Raw genomic sequence first — 26,810 nt, 5'->3', positions numbered from 1 at the left:
TCTTGGCAGGAAGAAGAATGGCTAATGTTAAAATGTCAATGAGTTTCTGAACAATAAAACTTCTTTTCGTGCTTTATCACTTTCATTGATCAAAAAAGAAAGAGAACTGACACATGCTTATGCATAGGCTGCTTCTATGGAGTCCTTCCTGTGCCTAATAATACTTTGTGTGATGACATTCTTTCTGTCTACAGATTTGCCAACTTATCTTTGTTAGTAAAAGATCAGCCACCTCTGTGATGATACCTGAAAAATTTAATTTTTCCTAATGTCTTTGACGCTGAGTAATTTTCTGAAGGGTTTTGTAAGTCCCTAACCTTTTCCTCTCTAAAGTTTTCAGAGAATTAGTCAAAAGGATTTTTTTTTAAGTTCTAGTACAATGAAAACAATTGTTCCCTTTCTTCCGTGTGAAGTAAAATGTAAGCAAGCTTTCCCTATCCTGACTACTACCATCCTTTTCCCTTTGGGGTGGGAAATAGCTAGATTTGTTTTCTATTGACAAGATAGTAGTAGCGCTTATGGCACCTCTAATGCATTTGTCTTGAAGCATTAGGAAAATTGTTTTGCCCCTTAGGTGATCTGGGTTTAATTCAGGAAATAAATGCTCTCTGGTAACAATTCTATATCCTTATTAGTTTGCATGCATCAAATGGAACAGAACAAGATGAATGATATCTGTATTGAGGAAGATTAGAACAATCCATCTCGCAGGAAAAAAGCTGGTTTGGTTGGTATTAGCTGGGAGACTGTATGCTCTGCCTGATCACTGTGAAGAAATAAATGCAATGGTTTACAAAGACCAGATTTTAATAGCTGTTTCTAATACGCAAGCACTACCAGCAAAAGATGCAAAACAGACTGATTGCTCCACCAGTAATGAGACAAATGTTAATTAAATCTGTTCGGTGGAATCAATTCTACCAGTCTTTTTGCTGGGGAATATCTGAATAACTAGTACATATCGTTGGGGATGCAGCTTGCTTAGGTAAAACTTTTGACTTGCTTGGAGGTGCACCTGCAGCTAACCCTTACACGTGTAGGCTTAGTTTGTTGGGGGGATTTAACTGACTTCAAAGAAAAAATGCCTTCTGAACCTGCCTCCTTTAATGCTATGAATTTTCTATAGTTCCTTCCCTCTTAGTAGAGCAAACCTACCATTTTAGTCTTCTGCTGTTAAGTCCACTGAAGTTGAATCTGGCCATTTACTTATTTTTCTGTGAAATATTATTTCTTGAATGCTAAGTTTAAAAAAAAAGGGGGGGGGGGGGGGGCGGCAGAGGAGGAGCCCTGTATTGAGCAGAACTCATGAGAGCCCAGGGGGTACAATGGATAAGTAAAGCGATCTTATATGTATTTTAATTCCATAACAAAAACCGTGTAAAGAGAGCCACAGTAATTTTGCAAGTCAGAATCTCAGATGGGTAGGAAGAAACATCATATTTGCAGGTTTTGTTGGTATTATAATGCCCTTTCATACTGCAGTATCATCTTACAGCCATTTCTTCTGGTTTTCATTTTTGATTCGATGCTCTGAGTCTTTATTTCTTTTTTAAAAAACAGGTTTATGAGGCATACAAGGAGCGATTGGGGGATTGGGGGATGGAAATAACAAATTGAATAGTTCTTACTTACTCAGTTATTAGTCAGATTCCGAAATTACTTGGTATTGTAATGTTAACTCTTTGTCTTACACTGCTTGATCTCTTACTATTCCTACAGCATTTTACATAACTGGCTATCCAATGACTTTGGTTCGTCTTTATAGAGCTTGTATAAAACTCTTGAGAATTCTAAACACTGATAACAGTACCTTAAAATTTTGCTTACTCTGTAGATAAGATTATTAAATGCAGGTGAAGGACACCCTTCTTCACTCTGTTACATGTTTGTTGCTCAAAGGCCACACAGCAGAAGCATGGAAATGCTAGGTTACTGCCAAGAAATCTTACTTTCGTACCACGGTCCATTGGGTTGAGCCTCTCCTTTGCACAGCTTAAAATGTTATTTTCTTTTTATGTGGCATGTAATTCCAATAACTTTTTGACAACAACAGGGATATAAAGGATTTTTTTTCAGTGCAGTTTACATTCTGGCTTGTGGCTAATATTGTGTGATCCCTTTCTTTTTATGGTAGCTCTTAGCTTGTAAATATTTTGTAATGTGTCTTTGCACTTGGAAGCTTTAAAAATTGAGTTTTCTTTTTAGGGAGTGTAGTTTCTTGCAGTGCTAATTGCTCTGTGTACTTGATGTGAAAAATATTTGCAAACAAGCTTTGAAGCGGTAGGATAAAACATTTAAGTCTGATTTATTTTAACTGTTTGATCTAGAGGTCCATTTCCTGGCAATTCTGTGTGCATGCTGGTCATAGAACCAAGCAGGCACTGCATAATTATTACAAGTTGTCATCTCTGTATTGCACTCTGGTGGCTTACAATGGAGGTGTAAACATAGGTATCACTATTCTATTTTTCCATTTATTTTTGCTGAACAACCATTTGCAGCAGCTTCTGGTTTTGCACATTGATTAGGAAGGGTGACACCTAGGACGAGTCACATAAGCCTTTAATCTTTCATCTGCTTATGGAATGCCAGGTGCATTGGTACTGCAAGGAGTTTGTGCAGTTACTTAGCTATGCTACCTGTACACCAACTTTTATATGTGTTTTGTAAGTGATTTGCAGATTTTTGTATGTGTGACTGTCACATGTTTGAAAAATAAAGCCTTATTTTCATTGTGCCTCTGAGTTCTCGGAGGTTAGAAGTTACTAGTTATTTAAAGAACACTTTCAGAGTCTCTGATCATTGAAAAACTGTAAGTGAAAATAACCACCTATTATAGGCACAATAGCTGTGGCCTATAACAGATGTGCAAGAGATTGGCCTGTGACAAAACTGGAGGTTCTTTTAACATGAGTGTAAGGATATTCCAACAGTTTCTTCGTGTTTCTCTTTTCTTAAATTTAGGTAGTTTCAGAACTTAAGCAGAGATGGTGTATATTTATCTGGTTGATAATTCCTTCTAAGATAGATTAATTCCTTTTCTGTCTGAATGTCTGTTTACCAGGCTGTCAGCATAATTATGTCTTCACGTCGGTGACATGAAATACAGTTCTCTAAATAGGTTTACTGCCATGACCATGCTCAAGCCAAGTGCTTGTCCTGCTCACTATTTTAGGGGGCTTGGGGAAAACAGCGTATCTGCCAGGAGAGCCATTAAATATGTCAGGTTGCAAACAGAGGCTTTATCCAGGGGTGGTTACTATGTCTTCCTCTCTCCAGATACATCCTGACCTGCACAAAATACATCAAAGAAATTGTATTTAATACACATGGACAGCAGAGAGAGCATTTTGCACTGGCTCTGCTTTCCATTTCTGTTGAGCCTTTGTACACCACCTTGCATCCCATTTGTTTTGCATTGTGCATCACCTTAATACAAAACCAAAGTAGCATCTGTTCCTTCCTACAGCATCTGAACATGAAACAGAAAGGCAGAAAGAAAGAGAGAGAACAAGCTAAGAGTCTAAAGTATCAGAAATTTCCAATCTATCTACCAGTGCTGATGTGGCTTGTAGTCTAGAGAGGACTGTTTATTTTTTTGCAAGTTGTCAAAGTTGATTAAATTATTTCAGATGAGAATTTTCTCCCACTGGATTTTAATCAATGAAATGATGGTATAAATGCTCTTGTCTATGGTTTGACATCATTGTGACAGTCTGAAGAATAATCAATAGAAATGATAAGGATGGTTACCACTGCCTAGTTTATTAGCATTATCAGTTTCACAGTAACTGACCTTTTCCCTCTCTGCCTCACTTCTCTTCATCTGTCATGTTTCATTTTGTCAGATTGATTTCCTTTTACTATAACAGTTGGTATGTGGCAGACTTCAAATGCTAATCAGCCCTTACAGTTTCTCACACAGTGTTGAGAAACTACTAGCTGTATTTAAAGAAAAATGGGAAAGTTATTTCTAATTGGGTCCTCCTGAGATTGTTATAAAATATAAAATATTACTTGCTACTAGTACCCATTTTATTTTGAAATACTAAACTTAAATTTTAAAATTACATGATAGATATTTATTACCAGTAAAGAAGTTGCTACTGTCATTTAAGAAAATCTGTTCATTGTGGAATTAAACTCGCAGAAATTTATGTAGGTCTTTTTTAGATTATGATATTAACTGTACTTGTATATGTATCTCTAAAACATGGTCTGATTGTTGTACGATGTGATTTCTTAACAGTAATAGAAAAGCATGCTTGGATGTGTACCCATGTGTCCACATCACAGCTTCAGCTCTCTTGTGCCATGCACAGCAAGCTGGCTGGGAAAACTACAATGTCTCCCTTCCTCCCATGGTAAATCTGCACCTGAGACCCTTTACCTATAGTTTTTATGCAAGCATAGTCATGTAAATAGTCCCTACTGAAGTTTTTATGGCTATATAGATGGGAGGCTTATGTATTTAAAATGAAATAGATTTTATTCCCTAAGACATGGCAGTTGGACAGTGAACTGTTGTTCACCTGATGTGTATGATGTGCACCTGTGGCTTGTTTCTTCAATAATCTTCTCCCACCAGTGAGATTATTCCAAATAAGCTACAGCACACCTCTCCTAAGTTTGAATGATACACATTTTTTTATCTTATAACCTATAAAGTTCTATGTGTGAAGCTATGGTTTGCAGTAAAATGAATATGTACTGTTCTTAATTATTCCTTCAGATCTGCCATAATGGGAAAAGAAGTCATCTTAAATGTCATTGCAAAATAAGTCCTAAGGGAGTAGGACTGGCCTTTGTAATAAAATCTGCATGTTAATAGGTCAAAAGTCTTCTCCACCCTTTCACTACCCCAGTGTGGCTGGCATTTTCAATAGAACACATGTGGAGGAAAATAAGACACAATTACTAAGAAATTAACAGCTGAAAATGGGATATTGATTTGAACTGCAGTCAAATATTATTTGGTTTTCTCTTTCCTCTAATTTGGAATCATCTTTTGTGGTGAACTCCTGAGTCTTTCCCTACATAGATCTGCTTTCAAGTCCTGACCTGCTTAAGGTTAATGTAATCTTAATGTAATAGTTTCACCTTATGATCTACCAATAGTTGTTTGCCAGTGTAAAGTCAGCTTATTAGGCTGTCCTGGTCATTCAAAACTGTCAGAGCTCAAGATGTTCAGTTCAGATTGGCATGTTAAATGGGTAAGCACAAGGATATTGCTTCTGCATTCTTGGAAATCTTGAAAGATTGAGGTACGTAGGAGTTGCTGAAGTGCCCACGCAGGTGCTTAATTTTGCAACTTAGAGCATCCAAAATGAATTTAAATGCATATACTCTTCTAGAGTCAAACATTGCTCATAAACCTATTTAGCTGATCAGATGTCGGGTTTGGGCATGTTAAAGCAATCTTTGATGACACAGGGTAGGTGGGTGCCCTGCCTTATGTCTCCTCTGTCAGAGTCTGCCAGAGGGGTGTTCCCTGTTGTGCTGAACATGCATTGCTGGAGCCCACACATGGAACATGATGGCAGCATTGACCCACGTCATTCAGCAACGCAGTGGCTACAGTGCTCTCCGAAAAGAGCTCAGGCATGCTCTAATCTGTTTTTTCAACAATTATTCCAGTAAGTTTAAGTTGTGCAATGAAACAGTGTGTTCTGGGACATCTTTGGCCATAATTGTTCCTCAGTTTTCCCTTTCCTTTTCCTTAAGGAAAGCTTGAGATCCGGTGAAGTCAGTGCGCAATTGCCCTGGAACACTTTGACTAAATCTTTTTGTTATACAGATTCCTGTTGCAGTCCTACAGCTACAGGACGATAGTCTTTTGTTTTGGCAAGATGAAACTATGCCAAGTGACAAAACTGATCTTGGAAATGGAAAGCAAGAATGAAGATTTTTTTTCAGAATAAAGGAGGACAGAACAAAGGGCATTTCTGGTGTTTGGGAGATGTATTCCTGGGTTTGGCATAAGACTGCATAGGTTCAGAGAGATTTTGGAGTGCATTTAGTGATGTTTGTGTGTTGTTACTAGATTTTCTCCATATAACTTACAACTAATAAAAACTGATTTAAAAACAAACCTCTGCAGCGGTACTGTAGATTACTTAGTATCCCTAAAAACATCTCAGTGTTTTCTTGATGCTACATTGTAAGTTTATGGACAAAATAGATCTTGTATAGTAAACTGTTCATTGTAACATCATGCAACTTCAGTAATATTGCAACTTCATGCAACTTCAGCAAGAATTAAATTTTTAATTTAGCTAAATGTCACTAGATCTACTTTTCACTACCTTCTGTGCATTAAGATTCCTCTGAAACCTGTTCTTCTTGGTTATGCCACATTTCCCCATGTACACATAAAACACTTATTTCTAAGATTCATCAGTCTAAAGCTTGCCTCCAACACATCTTTTTTTAAGAATTTAATTTAAATACAGTATTGTGTTTCATTGAGGTAAGATTTTACATCCACATTGAGGAAGTTTGCTCAAAGGAAAGGAATTATGAGCATTTTTCTATGCAGTAGTCGTCCCGTCCCCCCGCCTTATTTTTGGATGGGGTACCATGTAGAAAGTCGAGGGTTGGTTTTTTTAAGTGGGGAAAAAAAAAAAGATGCTTCTGGTTAGAAAATAATATGAAAAATTGTTTTATGTTATCTGGCTGCTGTGTATAATATACAGAACAAGTTGTTTTCATTTATACCAAGTTATTTATATAAATTACTTGTAGATATATATGAAAGTATCCTTGGGCTTCTGAAATTTGATATGACAGGCTCCTACAGAAAGGCGTTTGTTTGACCTTAGTGTCTGTGACTTAGGAATTATCTTTTTCTTTCAGTACTTGGGTTTTAAAGAGATATCAAAGTATAACTTGTGTGAGGGGGTTTTTTGTTGACTGACTTTGTTTGTTTTTAAAGAAATCATGTTAGGATCCTTTAGTTTACTCTTGTAGATTTAAATTTACAGCTTTCTTTTTATTGCATGCTTATTTCTTTCTACGCTCTGTGCATATTAAACTGTCTGTTTTTCTTCTTTTCCATTAAGTTTCCTTTTAGCAAAACCTGTATTTCATCAGCCTATCCTTGTCCCACTTCCTCCCCATGTACTTCTTCAAATTGAAGCTCATTTAGGGTAATACTGTGCATCTTGGAAGCGTAGGCTCCTTGTCTGTGCTGACAGGCAAACAAAGGATCCCTTAATACTTTTCACATGTGTGCAAACTACAGACGTAATCAAATTGAAGGGGAAAATAGAGGTCATTAAATTGATATTACATGTCATTATTTTATCTTGTCACGTCAACCCTCAGCAATTTACCAGGCTTAGGATATTGGGGACCACAATGGGGCTAATTAGCAGGCAGTGTGCTTGTTTACTTTAGAATTTCCAAGTGTCTCATAGGTGACAAAATAAAATCTAATTATTTTGCTATTTTATTAAGTGGTTTGCCAGCCATTATATAATTACTTCTTCTGAAAAAAGCAATCTGAAAATTATGGATATCAGGAAAGTAGAGCCTGTTGATATTTTTAGTGAGAACAACAATTGCAATGTAAGTCTTGAGGAAAGAGAAACAGATGAAACAGTATTGTGAGACAACAGTGAATGTTGTTTTTCCTACTGTGTACAATTTTATGTAATTAGATCTGTCCTTTTTTTATTATGCTGTCTAAAAAATTAATTTTACCTATCTAGGTACTGAATGAGCTTGTAAATAAGATAGCAAGATCAACATAGTCTGAAGAAATAATTAGTAACAATTTAACAGAAATTGTTCTGTTCAGTCTAAATCAATAGTAATGGAGATGAATAAATGGGTGGAAATCTTAAGTAATTACAAATCCTTTAAATTATTTTTGAATTAGAAAGTAGGAGAAAATAACAGATTTAATTACTTTTATAGATGCATGAGAAGAGAACTTTCTGAATTCTCTCTTTGTTCTTTCTTTTCTAGAATACACTTTTTTAGGCAGCTGTTGTTCTGTTTCCTGTACCTTATTGGACTTTTTGTGCAACTCGGTTAGCTAGGCTAGACATACCAACTCAGGTATTCTGTTTTTTCCAAAAAAAATGAGTTACAAACATTAATGGGAAGAAGCAGATGACTTCTTGTGTTAACTGACTTCTGTACTCTGGTTTCGGACTGCTTATTTTTGGCACAATTCTTATTTTTTGCATCACTCTAAGGAGGAAAGACCATTGTTCTTTTTGATGTTCTGTACAGTAGAGAGGAACTTTTAAGAAATACTAAATTTACTTTTATTTAATGGAAATGTACCAGTATGTTTAGATGGGGCATGTAATTTTAAAAAAAAGTCTGCTTTTTTTATTCTTACGCACCATAGAAAGTTCTACTTTGATGTGTGAATATACTGTCTAGATTGTACTTTTTGCATTATTGTTTTTAATTTTAGTTACAGAAGTATTTTCTCATGGACTTCTGATATGTATTCCAATTATCTTCAAAAGATCTGATCTGATATCTTCACAGTGTTTTTTCTATATTTGTAAACTATGGTGTTTCAAAAGAGTTACTAGCTTTATGATGCATCACAAAGAAGAGAAATCCTCAAAGGGCAAAGAGGTGTCAAGATTGACTTGAAAGATACTATCAGCTAAATTAAATCAAGCAGAATAAATTGGAAAGCAGGTAGATGGGACCCTTTGGATCACCATGGAAATGCAAAGGTCAGAGAATCTTAACCTAGGGAGTGCTGCCGGGACTTGGGGAGCTCTCAAAACCTAACACTGGTATTTTGGTTTTCTTGACCTTGAGAAGCAGCATTAGAAAGATTCTGTATTAAAGCATTTGCTAATTGACTTAAATGCTTTCTTGGTGTAAACTATTCTGAGTTATTACTGAAGAAGACCATTCTCAATCAAAAGCTATGGATGACTGAAGTAAAAGAACAAAAAAGAAACCTTCTCAGTTAGTGTTTTGGGTTTATAGACCAATGAGAGATTGACTCAGTCTTTAAAATAAATGGATGACTTAATTTTGTTTAACTCTCTCCCTTCTTTAGCTGGAAAGGCAACTACTGATGCAGAACCAGATGAGAGAGAGACAAACAGCCATGCAGATTGCTTGGACACGGGAATTTCTCAAATATTTTGGGACGTTTTTTGGGCTTGCTGCTGTAGGTTTAACAGCTGGGTATGAAGTTCATTTCCTAACAGAAAATATAAATATATTACATTTATATTTCTATGATGCAGGATCTTCCTTTTGCATTATAACAGGTAGTTATTTTTATCCAGTAACTGCTCAGAGGTTGATCAGATGATGAAGTGACTCTGATTTCTGTATGCTTCCAGATGTGTTTTGGTTATATGTGTACTGCAAACTTATATAAAAGCAGAGACATGTGAGCTGACAATAAAATGATGCAGCTGAGGTACCAAAAGTTCAGTGTAGAATAAAAGTTGTGTGTGGAACCGGAGGGATTGTTTAAAAGCCATGCTATTTTCTTGTCTGTATTGTGATTTAATGAACTATTAATGAGCAACAAATCCTCCACCATCTGGGTTTTTTGATATGTCAGTGAACAAGTGGACATATTCTGAAATCTGTTAACTTAAAATTTGAATCAGGAAACTAACCCAAGGGGAAAAAACTGTGGCTAATAAAGCTGTATTGCATGGGGAAGAACTTGCCTTATAGGACTTTTGTTTGGTAACATGTTTTTCTTGTGCTATAACATGATTAGAGGAAATGTGGGAAATATTGGTGGGTTTGTGTATGTAGTACATATTAAATGCACCTTGTGCATTATGCGTTCTCTGTGGACTCAAATGCATTTGGAACTGAATATAATATCTTGATTGCTACGTTGCATGTGGCTGGATGGATATATGCATGTGCGCATGCATGCTACATAAGTTAGGTAATCCTATTTTTGTTAGATATATCCGAAACTCACTTGAAGCATTGTTTTTAATACCCTTGGGTTGACAGTTGAGCAAGAAGGCAACCAGAAGACAAATGCTTCTGAGGATATTAAGACTTGTTCTTCTTTGATAAGAGAGTGTAGAAGGATACACAACTCCTAGACAGTCAAGGCCAACCTAAACTAACAGCAGTCATGTGCTGAATGTCCTAAATAATCTTATTTTTTCCTCTTTTTTTTTTTTTTAAACAGAGCAATAAAAAAGAAGAACCCAGGAGTTTTACTGCCAATAGTTCCCTTAAGCTTTATATTTGCCTATCAGTATGATATGGGCTATGGGACACTGTTGCAAAGGATAAAAGGTATGTATATATAAGTCTGTCTGTTTCATACATAGAACCAAGCTTAATATTTCAGATAGCCTCTTATCTTTTTAGAATGGCTGGGAGAAAACTTGCAATAGATTTTTCTCTTTTTTTCTGGACAAAAATCTTACTCTTTCATTTCTTTTCTTCTCTGTTACAATCAGATACTTTTCCAGTCAAGAGCACTCACTCTACTTTTACAGCCTTTCCTTCCAGTTAAGACTGTTTGTTAATTTCTCCTCTCTTGTTTCAAAAAATGTGAATTCTAAGGCTATAAATACAGCTAAAGTAAGCATTGCATATTTGGGAGAAATGACAGATCTAGTGCTTTCCTTCCACATTCCACTCCGATGCTGCTGTTTTGGCAAGGGGTAGGGATGATAAGAGCAGATAAAGGGATACAGACAGGAATCATGCCCTTACACCTTCATGACCAAACACAGTTATCAGCTGATCATCTTGCCAGAGTGCCCTGCTAAGATGGAAAAAAGAAAGTTGAGTCCCAGAAAGTGGGGTCTTGCCTCATAGTTGCCAGTGGCAGATCTGATTAAGTGATGGGTGTTGAGGATTACAGAGGTGCATTTATGTTAGCTCTGATTCCTAGTGAAGGAGACATGCTAAGAGAGTGTTCACTGTAAGTGAAGACAGCATTGGGCCATGGCTTGTTGCCTTCACAAATCATCTTAGTTAACAAGCTTGATTTTCCTGTCTGCTACTGGCACAAACATACTGAAATAAAATAAAAATCTGTTTCAGCTCTTGGTCTTAGCCTCCAGATCTAAGAGCTAGGTTTCCTAACTCTGTGTACTTTATTGAAAATAATGATAGATTAATTAGGCAAACTCTGAGATATTTCCTGCTGCATACAGGTGCCAATATTTTTAGGTGATGCAGCAATGTGTATCTGTGAACATTTCCTAAACCCCACTAAATACATTTATTTGGATTTTAATATGAAGAGGCAGCTAAGCACTGAGAGAAAAAATGAGTGGCTCTTGGAAATCAGAGTGTTGAAAAGGAGATTAGTACATACAATGCAGAAGGAACACTTGAAATTTGGGATTTGTTAATTTTTTTTTTTAAATGAGGTCATTTTCATTCCAGAATTTTGAAGGAGTGAGCCTATCATAATGCAAACCCCATGGCAAGAGTATGTAATGTGTTTACTGAGGACCATGTGGTCCTGTATAGGTTGGAGAGGGGCAATGTGGTATCCTATTGCTTTCCAAATAGGAAAAGTCATCTTCATAACTTCAGATCCACTAGGGCAACTTCAGCAGTATGCAAGGCTTGTGAAAAAGTTTTGGAGAAAAGAAGCTATGGAGCCAAATGGACAAGAAGATAAAATGAAATATGCCAAACTAACTCTGTCTTTTCCAGGAAAATCATTCCTCTTTTCCAAAAGAAATGTGGTAGATCTGCTATAAACTCATGAAAGCATTTAGCGTGGTATCACATGAAGATTAAGTTAGCATGATGAAGCACATGGAAATTAGTAGACAGGTAAGCATTGGAGTAAAGAGAAGATGTCAAAGGTTTGTGCTTAAATAGGAAGGCTAGGCTTTAGCAGGGTTATTAGCAATATTCCTCCAGATTTGGTCTGGATCTGCTTGTGTTTTGTATTTGAAATTATGAGTAGCTTATACCAATCAAATCTGTGGATGACAAACTTGATTGGTGTCATCAACAGAGAAGAAATAAACTGTAGTACAAGAAGAACTGATGACCTGAAGAACTGAGATAATAAAATAGGATTCAATTTGATAAAAAGGTCAGCAAGAAGCTAGAGACTAATAGGGATTTCTACCATCAGAGCTTACCAGCTGGAAATGATAGAAAAAGGGAAAAACCTGAATGTATTAGGTGATCACAGAATGAGTATAATCCAGTAGTGTGATGAAACTATGAGAGTCAAGTGAAGTCTAGAAACATCGAGGTTTCCTAGGGTCACAGAATGGTTGAGGTGGGAAGGGACCTCTGGAGGTTGTCTGGTCCAACCCCCCTGCTCACGCAGGATCACCTAGAGCCAATTGCCCAGGAAATGTCCAGATGGCTTCTGACTGTCTCCAGGGATGGATACTCCACAACCTTAGTACACAGAGAGAGTACAGATAGGAAGGTATTGATGGAGGAAAACAGTAATACCTTCCTTGGAAATTTTATACATAATTTGGATCACTTCTGTATGAGGAATCTAGAATTACTGAAGAGTTAAAATTATCAGGGAATACCAAGCTGCCTTGTGGGAGAAAACAAAGTGCTTAGTTTGTTTAGCCTTGTAAAAAGACATGAGAGATTTGGGTCTACAGATCCTTCTCACAGCATAGGATAAAGGAAAGTAAGAGAAGGAAATTAAACTAATTACTAATATCAGCACTAGAATAAAAGGAGGTGGACTAACCTGAATGAATCTGGGCTGGAAATCAGAAGAAGGTTCGTAGTTATGTGGAAATCAGGTTCAGGATTTCATTTTTATTTTAATCTTAAAATTAAGTAGTTGAAGAGAAGCTTTTGTGACACAATTGACCTGCAGCCACAATGCTTGTTCTTATTACTCAGATGATCCCTATGTCCACTCCCATACTACTTTCTCAACCACTTCTCTGCTTGCCCATGTATTCGTGTTGGTGCATGCCATGCTTTGTCTCTGCGGTGTAATAATGAATGTATACACCATTCCCTTTATTGTTCCCTCTTTACCTGGTCTCTTTCCTCCAGGGTATGCCTATCTTCAGCCTTACAGCCAATTCCCTCTCCTAAGCTAATCTGCAGTTGTTTCTGTGCTGCAGAATCTTCCTTCTGTCTGAACCACCTTGATCAAATAGCCCTGCTTCTGCTGTCCTTCATTCTTTGGAATCAGTTTATACCCCTGGAAGGTTTATTTCTCTTTCACCAGGCATTTTGTCTCTGATCTTGCTTACAGTTAATTTTTTTTTCTTCTAGCCTGCTTGTCCAAATATTTTCTCATGACTTGCTTATTCTCCCACATTGAAATTGAAGGGTTTTTTTTCCTGCTTTACAGCTTGGGCTAATTAAAGCAAAAACCAAGGACACAGGGGGAAATACCTGTTTTGAGTTCTGCTTGTGCTGCTGAAAAGCCCTAAGCCTGCCAGGGCCATGTATCAGAACTGAATCTTTTGGGGATGGCAGGGTTACAGAACAGCCCTCGGGTGCACTATCTTTTCTGAATGGCTTGAGGACACTAAGAATCAGTCACAGACCTGCTATCTGTGTTCTTGGTCTTGCTGTTCTGCTTTTCCTCCCAGTCCAGGTACAAACTGCTGGTTTTTTTCAGACAAATTATTAGAGGGGAGGGGAGGGATTATATAGCCAGACTCCAACTGCACAGAACTTCTCCACTAAGCAATGAAACTCTGGCTACCTTTTCCAAGATTTAGATAGCTAACTGCTTGTATCCTGAGCCACATGAGAAGGCTGGTTACTGAGCAATCTGCTCTAGTGCATGTGAGTGATCAGGTATAGAGATTTGACTATCTATAACATCTCTCTGTCACCTAAGATCTCTTGCTGTTCCATAATCAGATGCTATATGCAACTGACTGACATTGTGTTATTACCAGTTACTGGGAGTGGTAACCAGTGTCATCCTGTTGGATATTACTGATGTGTGGTGATTCTAAGCACTGTAATAGTACCAAAATTGCTGTTGGAGATTTCAGCATTCAGACCTGTTTTAAAGAATGACCACAATCTTGACTGCATTACAATATTCATTCAGGTTCATTGCACATAAATACAGCACATAAATACAGATACAAATCACTGCCGTAACGATCATCAAGCTAGGAGTTAAGGCATAGGTAAACAAGATTTTTGGCATTGTACCAAATGGCATCAGCCAAAACACACACATTCTTTGCCTAATCTTCATCCTTTCTTGTATCAGTCAGACCACCACAGCTTATGTACGATGTTCAGTCTGTATCTTTGTTTTTTGGATTCTCTGTCCTAGATGTTTTCATTCCAGCCTTACCCAGAGCATTCTGCACCCCACAACTTTTCCCTGCTATGCTGTTAAGACTGCGTGTTTAGGTAACTGTCTTAGCAAATCTTTTTTGTGAGCAGTATGCTTTGACCAGTGCTTCTTCAAGTCCTGTGCTACCCACTTTGTGCCTGTAGCCTTACATCTGTTAGCCCAGGCCTGAGACAAGAAGAAAAATTGTGCCTAAATATGGCATATCTAGGATACTGCGTACAGGGAATTTACTTGTTAAAGCTTATGTATGCTTTTATGTGTGTGTCTGATCCACCCTCAGACTCCTAATTGATCAAATACAGTACAGGGTTGGTACAAAGTACATGGTGATGCTAAGTCCTTGCTGTATCTCACGCCTCCATTCCAAAGCATGTGTGTAATAAATCTCTAAATGAAACATTACTATAATGCAGTGTTTTTAGGAGAAAGGGGCTAACAGAAACGGCAACAACAGCACAATTGATTGTTTTGACTGAAGTTCTTCCAAACAAATGCAGCCTGAGGCAGATACTCCGTTCAGACCAAACACTTCTGTGTACAGTTATCCCACCAGTCCAAAATTCCTTAAAGACAACTTTAATGCTAGATCGGCATCAGCTCGTTTGTAAAATACATACCTGCGACCTGGTATTTTGTTGTTCTGGCCCAAACAAGAATAGCTTAATCAGTTTCTTATTTTTTTTCTTCCTTTGCTTTCTCACAGTAAGGGTGAAGAAATTTTTAATTTCTTTATTTTTTTAAGGTGAAGCAGAGAACATATTGGACACACAGAGCACTTTGCTAGAATTGCCGAAAGGACCGCTCACTTATGAAGAGCTGGAGAAAATCAGAAGATCTCAGAGCAAGTTCTTCATAGAAAAATAGGAAGATGGTATTAAAGCTTAGTATCTGAAATGTGATTGTCATACTGGTTTTGGACATAAATGAATCATTACAATTTCAAGAAAATTGTGAGCTTTTATAAAATCAAAATATAATTCATTTTTTAAAATCAGTACTTTCTAAAGCAATGATTTTCATATTGTATGTATCTCTTGAAAATATCCATTGTTGCCATAGTATATTTTTCTTGTTTAGAATGAAATATTGAATTTCCACTGTCTATTTGGAGTCTGAAAATAACTTTCACCTGTAGTAAAAATGTCTGGTACTGACCAAACTCACTATAATCAACAAAAATAAGTTAATTGGTAGTTACAGATTTGTATAAATATGGTTATAATTTTCAAATATATTTAAGGATGCACAGTTCAATTTGAAGTCAGGAATAGACAGTCAACTTCTTTGAAAAATAAGACACTTTTATTTGCTGTTCTTTAGGCAGTAAACTCACCATCTCTGCTTCAAATTCTGGAATAAACAGCTTTTATCAGAAGTAGGTTCAGAAGTAAACACATCATTTGCTAACTGTGTTTTACTCTTAGGAAAAACTGTATTAAAGTATGAGCAGAGATAATTTCTCAAAAAGAGAAAACAAATTATGTAGCTATTTCCCGAATCTTTTTCATGCTTGTTTGACATTCTGAAACTCAGGATAATTTGTTTACATGAAAACAGAATTTCACTACTAAGATGAATATTAACTTAGGCTAACAGCAAGCAAAATTATTAATGTATGTTTTTGTAATGGGTAGATCCAAAGGGCCTTACAAGTACTAAAAAACTGAGGGATTTTTTGCATGCCTTTACTCTAGCATGGTATGTACTGAGAATATAATTTTAGTATATTTTAGTGTTCTGATGTTACACTTGGCAAAAAAAATGCATCTTTCTGTATTGGAAATGTTGTTTAAAAACAGATTATTTTGTGTTTTGGATGGAAACTCTTCTAGCATTAGTCTAATTGTGGAATGAAAAACAAATGCTCAAAAAGCATCCAATAATGAATTAAGCCTAAGGTTGTATTGACAACTTGTTGAGTCAAAAACTAAATTCCAGCTGGAGATAATGCCCCAAATCTGTTTTTGAAGACTACTTGACTAAAATGAGAATGTTGTTACAGTAAGACAGGTGAATATATAATAAAACAAAAGCTTCTCAACATAGAAGAAATTAATAGCACGGTTTCCATAGCTGTGTAGGATTGATCTCTGAAAGTGCATTCACTTCTGCATTCAATCACTTCCGTAACTGGTTCTGTCATCTGCATGTTAACGATGCATACAATCTGTAACAGATTTCAAATGTGATGCATTTTAATGTGCAGAGTGATAAAAGTGGTTATAATAGCTTGTTTGGTTATAACAGCTTGGTCTACTCTTTGGCTGTTTAGGATTTAAGGCAGCGATTTTAATTGTCTTGGAAGGCATGCGTCAACTCAGCCGATGGTGATACCCATGTTCTGTGAGCTCACAAAATGCAGCCCAAGACCACCTCATGTTTTCTGCCTGTCCTATAACATAATCCCTCACCACTTGCTGCTATATTATGTGCTTCTCTTAGGACGTACGTATCCCTGCTTACTTGTTTTGCTTTGAATAACAGATCATCTACTACCTTTCCCCCAAGTTCTGAAGTCCACCCTGCTTTAATTTTGAAGAAGTTATAATAGCCTTTTACGTTTTGATCTGTCATCTTTGTCAGATCTGTAATCTGATACTCTTTCTTCCAAGAAAGGAAAACAATTAAACCAGCTTGTTTTGGTATTTGTACGTCTCCACCTGTGCCTTTTAACCCACCTTTTAATCCTATGAAAAACATTTTTACAAGAGAGCACTTTTAATAGTCCATACAGCAGTTTTACTTACAAATCCTAGAAAATTAGGAAATACCCTAATCCTATCCACTGTGAATTAAGAATTAATATCTGTGTGTTTGCGATAGACTGCTGGCTATGATGTGGGTTCAAAAGGTGGTGTTAAAGGAAGCAAGCAGGCTAAGCAAAAACAATGACCCAGGTAACAGTCTTAGGAGATAATAGGATAGCTATTTATTACTCCATCCTAGCTAAATTTGAATTTTTTTCTCCAAAAGGTTAAACTTAGATCAATAGTGTTAAACCATTGCAAGACTCCACACTAAACAATGACAGAAATGGGGCAAGTTTAATTCAGTGTTACACAGTATTAGTGAAAGTTACCAAATTTATAAGGGAAAAGCAACAGGCTCTAAGCAGGACAGTCTAATGCCAGACCCAGATATGGATTTAAATGGGCTACATAGAATGTGCCAAAGATCGTCAAGAAGTTAAGGGTTAGTCACCTTTGATGCCTTTATTTTTTTTTACTGTTAGCTTTGCTTTTTTCTTGATAAATATATGCTTTTGTTTTGAAGATGCTCATTCTTTGTTACTAAGTAGTTATTCTACTGCCAGTGTATTAACCAAAACACTTGCGTGTGCCAAGCCCAGTCATATCTGTCACATAGATATACAGCTACGGAGCAGTTGAACTGTATGATTTCCTTCAGAGAACAATGAAAGAGAGCAGGAAAGCTTACCTTTGACAGGGTCTGCTTCAGGGAAATAGATGTTTACAGCACAAGTTGCCCATAATTGTCATACCAGTTGTACTCATAGAAATAAATAAATAAAACACCTAAAACATCCTGCTCCCTTCTGTCATTGGTGCTCAACTGGCTTCAGCTGGTAAGACTTACTTTAATATATCACAGCAACTGTCTTTGTTTTTGTGAATCATTGGGGAAGAGAAGGAGAATAACTGCAGGGGGAGTTTGTTCTGACCTGAGGGTACTGCTCTTACCACCTTAATCCTGTTGGTTTTTCTGGTCTTAATGTCTGATAGCCATGTATCCTGAATCAGTGTCACTCAGAGCAGGATTCTTCTGGGAAAGTGAGAAGTTAGTCATGATTAGGATGTCAAAATTAAACTCTTTGTGTTCTCATTATGGACATGTCTCATTTAGAATCCAAGAAGGTGCATGCTACTTGTAAGCCATAACTGCCTGCCCCACACTCCTCTTGTTAATCTGGTTGTGATAGGATACATGAGTATTGTTGAGAAAAACAAGCGAAGTTACGGGGGGGGGGGGGGGGGGGGGGCAGTTTGGGCCCCTTCCTTTATTCCTTGGATGAATGATTTGACTTTTCTGACCCTTTCCTTATGATAGGGAAAGTTAATTCTTACAGCCCCTTCCTAAATGTTTTGAAGTTATTTTATGACTATGACTGCATATCACTGCTTTTAGAAGTAGAACGGTAAAGCACTTATGTGGACATACACAAATGAGATCATTTCTGCATTATTATTTAACTGCTTAATCAGTCTTGGAATTCATTATATAAAAATGCTTGGATTTCTTCACTTTTTAACTATTAAAGATGAACTGCTTTCTAAAACCCACGACCATCTTCTGATGAAGCCCTACACGAGATAGCTGGATAACACTGGTACTTAGTCACCAATCACATGTATGCAGTGGTATTTCACATTTCTTGCAGAATCCTGTCTGGTACTAAGCAAACTTAAGAAATATTTGAAATTCATGTTTGGGCAACTTTCAAAAACTAAGTAGTTCTTGCAGCAGTGAATTGCATGGATTTGAAATGAAGTCTCTGAAAAAGACTAATGAAGTCTGTGCATTTCTGTCCTACATCTGATCTTCTGTGTAGATTGCCTGACACTAACATGTGAATAAGCCTTTCATTCAAGGTATTCAAGGCTGTCGAGGTATTGTTTAAGGGTACCTTTTTTATTTAGCCACCTGTTTTCATGAACCTTACCTTCTATAAACTTTGATTGCTATTGGCTGACAGATTCAAAATTTAGTGTAAGGGAGAGAAATGGTATGATCATCTTTACCTTATTTTAGGAAACTAAAAAATACAAAATGCTTGCATTGAGACAGTACACTGGATGTACCTATCTTGCAAGATCCTACAGATCACGAATGGAATTTCAGTTCTTTGCTCTGCTGTTGTCTGTTCTTCTTTATAATACAAACAGTGAGAAGGCAGATAGTTACTTCAGATTGGTTGTATTTAAATTATTTATTTTGTTCTGCATGTATTGTTTTGAATAGAAGTAGTTTTTCTAGCTATGATGAACAGATAAACAAACCTAGCCTCTGACTTGATTTAAATTCATGGCAAATTACTGAGAGATTGCCAGTTAGGCTTTTCTGTATAAAATCCTGTATGATTTAAAGTTATATGACTAACATACTAAGTTTCTTTATAACTATTTAAATCACAGTAGCTGTAGTCGAAAGCCCTAAATGCAAAGGCAATGTTACTAAAATATGGCTGGAGGAAAAATACTGAGCAATACACCCTACTAGTGAAACTGCATTAAGCATAGTAACATTAAGCAATGTCAAACTACTGCCAGCTCATTCAGATATGATCCTTAATAAAACTCATTAACTTGCTGCCTGTTGCTGCAGTCTTTAATCCTAGCAAGAGAGCATTCGTAGCCTATGCTTTTCAACAAGAAGAGTGATGAAGAGCGCTGCACTGTGGGCTCCCCTGAGGAATTACAAATGTCTTGAAAAGACATCCCTCCACGGCCTCTTCGACAACTCTTGCTCTATCAGCTACCAACAAGCCCCACAGAAAGCACAGGCAGTATTGTCTTTCACATTCAGTAACCCTGATGAAGAAGCAGGTGAGGTCAGAAAAACTGTTTTGAACTATTTGTTTTCCAGTCTCGAGCGCTTGCATTTAGCAGCCGTAGACAGAGGTTACGTGCTTCAGAGAGTTGCAAAAAATGAAGTTCTTACAAAAAAAACTAAAGGTGGCTGTCACAATGCCTGCCTTTGCTTAGGGATAGTTAGATGTGGTGCCACAGTAACTGATGGTCCAGTTAAATTTGAAACTAAAGCATGTGGAGAGTCAGGAGTTTTCCAGCTAGATTGACAAATCAGCCTGCTATTTGGGGACCTCTCTCAAAATTCCCAGGTAAAAACTCTGAGAAAGACACATCTGACATTTTGCTGCTTTTAAAGACTGGATCAAATATTGGGCATGGGCATCAAAGTAGGGTATAAAATAAATTGTATTAGTTTACAAGCTGAATAAGTCACCAGGTTGGTCACTGCCCGACTCAGGAGGCACCTTCCTTGTTGCCCTGAAAGTCCTCGTAGTCCTCTTGCACCTGACTACAGCTCTCCAGTCACTGAAAACAATTCCCTTGCCAAGAAGACTACTTACAGTCCACAAGTAAGTAAGTTCACCTGATGGGATGGGTATTTTCAGAAAAAGCCCACAACACCAACAAGATCAAGCTGCTGCTCTCTTAAAAAATGCAAGTTGTGATTACCCCTGCACAACAGAATAGCAGTTAAGACTTTAACTGAGGGAGAAACAGATCAAGGTTATGTTCTTTAGGAATTTTGGATTGGCAGGCTCCCCTTCTGTGGATTGCATCCTGGTAGCAGCCTGGATGATAGTGTCTACTATTGAAGCAGTATCACTGTCTAAAACATTTAAGACTGGACCAAAAAGAAAGTCCAATTACAGACAGCTTTGCAGGTTGCTTACTATTCTAGCCCTCCACAGCCTCTTTCTAGATCCAGCTCAGAGTAAACCACCCAAGTCCTCCTTGAAAAGGTGATTGGAGTCTACGTCTTCTCTGCCAGCACAGGTGAATCATTCACCTTTGATGATTCAAATGCTAGGCTGTGGATGCATGTATTCTTTGTGCTCTCCTTCTAGATTGAGTTTTGAGGGGTTTTCTCTATACACTAACAGTACTTGAGGGACAGAAAGCATAACCTTCACGCAAAAGGATCTATAGACAACAGCTTCATTGTATTTTTAGAGAGATGAACTTTTCTGGTTTTCCACAGTATGACTGTTTATAAAAGAGGTCAGCAGCCACTTCTTGTCTTATTGTGCTGAAAAAAAAACCCAAAAGCAAAGTTTACTTTCACAGGGCACGTAATTCTGCTTGGTGAGTCCAAAGAACGCCACCCTTGTTGGCGAGAGCCTGCTGGGGGCTGCTGTTGAAACACACAGGTGTGGAGCTCCACATCCCCAGGACGTGCGTGTTGGAGCCCAGGCATCTCTGACGCTTGGGTGCCTATGGCTGCCACTGAACGTGGGTCTCGAGAACGACGAACTGGAGAGGAATTCAGGCTTTTAAATCCCACCTCAAGTGTCCACGGCTTAAGTAGTTCTGCAGGAGCGCATTTATTTTACTTGCTTCTTTCTTTTTGCTTCAGCCAACATTTTTAGGATGTAGGAGTAGCTATACAGATTCTAGACCTGCAAGGGAAAAAACCAGATGAGAAGTTTTTCACACTTTGTCATTCGAGAGGGCATTGGCAACTGGTACTTGACCACAAACAGGAAAAGCTGAGATGGAGACGGAGTGCCCGGCGGAGAGGATGGAGCACGTCTCCGGGTCGGTGGGGAGCCGGGAGCCCGAGGAGGGAGGCCGAAGGTGGGGCGCATCTTCGCCGAGGCGTCGGGAGCCGCGGCAGCAAGCAAGGGGCAGAAAGAGGAGGGAGTCCTGCCCGAGGGCGCCTCGACGCCGGTTCCAGGCACAGGGACCGCCCGGCGAGGGAGCCGCCGGCGGCAGCGGGGCGGGGCGGGGGAGGGGGAGGGGGCTCGCCCAGGCGCGGGGCGCCCTCGGCGGGGCCGGGGCCGGGGCCGGGGCCGGGGCGGTGACTCAGCGCCGCCCTCAGCGCATAAAAGGCGGGAGGCGGGCGGGCAGCAGCGGCAGCGCGCGCGGCACGCGGGGCGGCGGCGGTTGGGCTCGAGGCCGCGAGCGCGGGCGGTTGGGAGCGGGCCGGGGAGGCCGGGGCCGGGGCTGGGGAGGACGGGGCCGGGGCCAGGGAGGGCGGCCGGCGCCATGGGGGACAAGCTGCGACTCCTCTGCGCAGCGGCGGTGCTGCTCTGCGCGGCCCCGCCGGGACAGCCCAGCGCCCGGGGCGCGGCGGCCGCCCTGCTCCCCGCGGGCGAGGGGGACGGGTACGGGGTGAAGCTGTGCGGCCGGGAGTTCATTCGCGCCGTCATCTTCACCTGCGGCGGGTCCCGCTGGAAGCGGCTCTCCCTGCTGGCGATGGAGCCGGCGCCCGCGGCCGGTGAGTGCCCGAGGAGCGGGCGGGGGTGGGCGGGGCGAGGCCGGCGGCCGCGCCGGACGGGGCAGCCCTGTCAGGCGGCCGCGGGGCGGCGGCGCTGCCCGCCCGGGTCCCCGGACGGAGGTGGCTGCCGGGGCGCCTCGCCGCGCTCGGGAGAGGTCCTGTGAGGAGAAATGGTGGGGGGGAATGGGAGTCAGCAGGGAAGGGCGAGCGGCCCGCGGCGCTTCTCGCTCCTCCCGCCCTGAGCCGCAGCGGCAGCGTCCCTGTCCCTCTCTTGCCCTCGTTCCCGGTGCTGGCCGGCGCTTCCCGCGACTTCTGAAAGGAAACCCGCAAATTTAGAGGAAAAGACACGGCAGTCGCTGGGGCGTTATTAGCCGGGATAACCCGCAAAGTTTCCGGTCTGTTCAGAGACATTGCCCTGCACAGGGCTGAGCAGCCCTGCCGGCGGCCGAGGCTCACGGAACTCTTTTTATTTTAAAAAACCCACAAACAATAAATCACACTTTTTTCTTCTTGGCCGTGCAGGGAGGTGTGATGCACCCTTGGAAGCGGTAGGGAGTGCCTCTCGCTGTGGCTCCGCTCCCTTCCCGAAGCTCGGTAACTCTTCGGGTGGGGAGGCCTGGCTCAATTTTCCCTCTCTGCCAGGAGCTTTAAAGCTGTGCTCCTCCTCTTTCAGGCCTGTGCTAGGGGCATTATTGGATGTAGAATCGTTTGGGGCTTTTTATCACTCGCTTGTGCTGCTCTGTACGAAAGAGTTGGCCCGTTGGAAGATGGATGGGACTCTTGGTCCTTCAGGTTACAATTTAAACAGCAAGAACTGCTTTAGGGATCTTCGGTGAAGCAGTTAATGGGTAAAATATTCCTCAGATAATTTTAGTCGCGTGTTCCAAGTGCAATGTATTAAGAAAGTGTAAGCAGATGTTTTTTGGGCTATGTTCTCAAACTACAGTAATGTAACCGAGTAATTTTAAGTGATGACTCTCGTTTATGTTGATATTTTGAATAGTGAAAATAACATTTTTAACAAGGACAAAAGTTGGAATTATGGCTAAAATGTGCAATGGAAGAACCTTTTTTTCTTGCTTAAACATGCTGTTAATGAAATAACATTGGACCTCAGGGAGTTAATGAAGCCACTATTTTGAATTTCTTGGGAGTTTTTTTCTTGGTTTTTTTTTTCCGACAGGTTGAGTAGAAGATAAAAGTTACCTTTGTAATTATAACAAATTACGTATGTACAGCCCCTGCTGGGATTGTGTTCTTTCCCAGCAAACTTTGTTTTCCTTCTTATTAACAGTAGCTTCTGAAAGCATCAGTCACTAAGGAGCCCCTGCTGTGCTGCATGCTGTTTAACTAAAAGTCTTCCCTGTCCCAAAAACCTGCTAAATAGGAGTTACTGTCTAATTAGTAAAGGCTACAACCGCTTTTATTTTTTTACATATTCAGGCAGCTGTTCTACCTGAAAGTTAGCGTCTAGATATTAATTAGCTGTATTAGAGTAAATACAACATTCACTGGATGTTCTCATGTTCTTTCAGCTTTCTGAAACAAAAAACATATTAACAGCATTAAGACCACAAGACAAACACTTATTTTGGATTTTTTTTAACTTAAGAATTGAAGGAGCTGCTTTTCTCCACATTAGCTGAATGCCACTTGCCTTGCAGAAGTAAAATCAAGAGAAACAGTATGAGGTGACAGGAAGTAGAGCTGGATTTTTGCAAACACTTCAGTCGGTGAGACAAAATCTGTTTCTGAGTAAATTCTGCAAGCCTCTGCTAAACTAGCTTCATATGATGCTGGTTTGTGTGATTGTGCATGGGAGAGGAGTGGTCTAATCCAATTCATGAGCCACATGACATAGCTCTGTGTGGTTTCTGGGTATGTGTCTTTACAACAAAATTTTGTTTCTATAGAAATATTGAGAATTCTATATCAGTAACACTGCAGTTGTGATAGGATGTCTGTACCTCAGACACGGTTGTAGCCCTGTACTCTCCATGTCTAAAAGGCAGTATAGCCTTTAAAACATAAAGATTCCCCTAAAAGTAAGCTATAAGTAAATCATGGAGTGGAGACTCTGCAGTACTGATAGTTCTCCTAGATAACAGTGCTTTGCTTATTACTAAGTGAATGGGTTTTATTGCTGTTTCTTACAGCCATGTGCTCCTTTTGATACTCCTTTGACAGTCTGAACTTAAAAAAAAAAAAAAGTCTTCTCTTTAAACAGATTCTGCACGAACAGCAAGTAGCAAACTACTGGGAAACTTCAAGCTACAATCAGTTTTGGGTCCTGAAGTGGAGCAGCTGCAGAGAAGCAGCCCGTTTCTTGGATGGGAGACGTTTAAGGACTTGTATAGTTTAAATGACTATAATGAATACGTACCTGTGGCAGATGACTTCAAAGAATTTGTTCGCCCAGTAGAAGAAGCTGTTCAGAAGGACAGGGGAGGAACAGGAATTGCAAACCCCATGGGACCAAATAGTTATCTTTGGGCCAGGTATCCCAGAAGAAAACGGGAATCTCTGGGTTTGGCAAGCATGTGTTGCAAGTGGGGCTGTACAAAAGCTGAAATTAGTGCTATATGCAGAGTCTAAAATCCTCTCTGCACTTATGCATGAAATCGATGTTCGTTGCAGTGCTGCTTGATTGAATACTGTATGGAGGAAGAAAACTCTTGCTGTATTTTATTTTGTCTGTATGTGCCAGTCAATACTGCTGGTTTTCTTTAAAAAACCAAAAAAATCCTCAAGTGTAATTGTAATGACTTTATTTGCTGCAGTAGCTTTTAATCTATATTTTCTACTAAGTCTTTTCATCTTAATGTCAAGCCTTTACACTTATATTACAAATGTATTATATCTTTGTAACACTTTAGGAAGAACTTCAGTGTTTCATTAAAGTGTAGTTATACTAGGTGTTACCGAATTGTTCTTTCTCTTTCAACAGAAAGAATATCCAGCAGTGTTCTTGAAATGAGATTCATGGTACAAAGGTGTACAGAAAGAATGTTTTGCCAGTTGAAACTCCACTCAGCACTGACTCAGCTTGCTGATTATTTTGAATACACTTTTTCCATTTCCTTGTAATTGCAGAATTGTTTTATGCAATATCGTCTTTCTAGAAACTTTACCACAATACAACACTTGCAGCCTAAATATTTCTTCATATTCACGGATGGGCTTAAGTAGTTAGCGGGTGAAATATTAACACTTTAATTATGCCTTGTTTACCTTACTTCCCCATTTTTTTCCTACTACTGCTAAGTGAGAGTCTTGGATGTGCTTCAAGTAACTTATCTACAGACACTCGGACATCTTCCTGTGTCTTCTTATGGTACGCTGGTCTACACTACCTCAGATGTATTTCTGAGTTGCTAGTTGCTACTGTATTTATAAAGACATGATTTAATCTTTGTAGTTTCTAAGCTTTTTGCTTTCCTGGCTGTTTCTCCTCAGCTGTAACAAGTTGTATTTCTAGCTATATTGTTGATGACTTGAGGTTTTTGTTTTTTCTGACCTTTATGATGCTCATAGTAACTTAACATAGCTTTGTAACAGTAGGTGACTTGGAGTATTCTTCATACCTTAGACTGCACAGTTGTTACCTTTGGCTTCATTCTTTCAAACTGTCTTTTGAAAAGTGTTCTTTGACTGAACTACTGCTCAGTGACATTATTGCATCAATTCCTTGTCCCTTTTCCTAAGAAATTATTGTTATTCCAGCAATTAGGCACCTATCAATCCTTTTTATTTTTTTAAACCATGTCAATTTTATTCAGTAGAGACTGGGCAGAATGTTTTTGTCATTTTGTCAGTTTTTGTCACTGAGGGGAGAAGGTAACTGTGTAAAGTTCTGCTGTAGTTTTCCTTGCAACAGGCTGGCTAAAATTCTACAGCTTAGCTTCCAGCAACTTGAGCTCACAATTAGTTTTGAGACTTCTAGTTTAGATCAGGATTTCCTAGAAGAATACAGGAGGAGTTTGAGGTGAAGTATTCCTTATTTTTTAACAGGATCCAGGGCTTTGGGAGTTAAGATTCCTCAGTAAGGTGACTAAATGGTACATAGAATCCCTAAGAAAAGGGAAAATGTGAAAATGTCATGCTTGATGAAACTGAAAATTAGCCTGTATGCATTGTTTGTTTTGCTAGAAAAGTTTCTGCCGAGCTTTTAAAAAGTAATATTGGGAAAGGCGAATATGGTGTTTATTCTGCTTGCTTGCTCCAGTAGCACTGATCTGTCCAGGTACACAGCTTGCATATATAGTGAGCAGGCTTTGTCTTGAACAGAACAATCTGGAGTTTAACTTGCCAGGTCAGGTGTAACCCCTTGGTAAAACTATAAGTTGTTTAAGTGGAAATTAGTGTTCAAGATGAACTGTTTCATGCTGAGACTGAATTATAAATAGAAAAATCAGTCTTTATCTGACAAACAGGCATTTTTCAGAGGTATGAGTCAAGATATGTCAGTATGCATAACCCAGAGAAATGGTGAAATTTGTGTTTTCATCAGGTTTCTTAATTGGCCTCGTCATAGTCTGTAACAGCTTTAGCAGGTCAG

At 39.2% G+C, this 26,810-nt stretch overlaps 2 protein-coding genes across 4 annotated transcripts in view; both read left to right on the top strand.

Moving 5' to 3' along the window:
• The window catches only part of PLGRKT (plasminogen receptor with a C-terminal lysine), a 30,225-nt gene extending 12,413 nt beyond the window's left edge, over window positions 1-17,812 (top strand). For 2 of the 3 annotated variants that reach the window (XM_075526231.1, XM_075526230.1), the window contains exons 3-5: window positions 9,041-9,171; window positions 10,157-10,266; window positions 15,009-17,812. In XM_075526231.1, the coding sequence (XP_075382346.1) occupies window positions 9,041-9,171; window positions 10,157-10,266; window positions 15,009-15,130 (363 nt within the window). In that variant the 3' untranslated portion in view covers window positions 15,131-17,812. Of the gene's footprint in view, window positions 1-9,040; window positions 9,172-10,156; window positions 10,267-11,649; window positions 11,773-15,008 lie in introns of all 3 variants that reach the window. The other variant, XR_012778901.1, reaches the window with a different exon arrangement.
• A 4,161-nt stretch (window positions 17,813-21,973) lies between these two features.
• On the top strand, window positions 21,974-25,658 carry LOC142402609 (relaxin-3-like). The gene is made up of 2 exons (XM_075488241.1): window positions 21,974-22,252; window positions 24,480-25,658. The coding sequence occupies exons 1-2, from the start codon at window positions 22,021-22,023 to the stop codon at window positions 24,845-24,847; spliced, it is 600 nt and encodes a 199-aa protein (XP_075344356.1). The 5' UTR covers window positions 21,974-22,020; the 3' UTR covers window positions 24,848-25,658.
• Window positions 25,659-26,810: the final 1,152 nt, after the last annotated feature.

This window comes from Mycteria americana, chromosome Z (assembly GCF_035582795.1).
Source record: "Mycteria americana isolate JAX WOST 10 ecotype Jacksonville Zoo and Gardens chromosome Z, USCA_MyAme_1.0, whole genome shotgun sequence".
Lineage (NCBI taxonomy): Eukaryota > Metazoa > Chordata > Aves > Ciconiiformes > Ciconiidae > Mycteria > Mycteria americana.
Note: the sequence above shows the minus strand (reverse complement) of the source record. Positions and strands in the feature narration are given on the sequence as shown.

Excerpts from the sequence above, each read along its gene's own strand:
- LOC142402609 (XM_075488241.1), top strand. The coding sequence starts at position 22,021 with ATGGGGGACAAGCTGCGACTCCTCTGCGCAGCGGCGGTGCTGCTCTGC. Across the intron at positions 22,253-24,479 it reads GGAGCCGGCGCCCGCGGCCG|ATTCTGCACGAACAGCAAGT; the intron begins GTGAGTGCCCGA and ends CTCTTTAAACAG.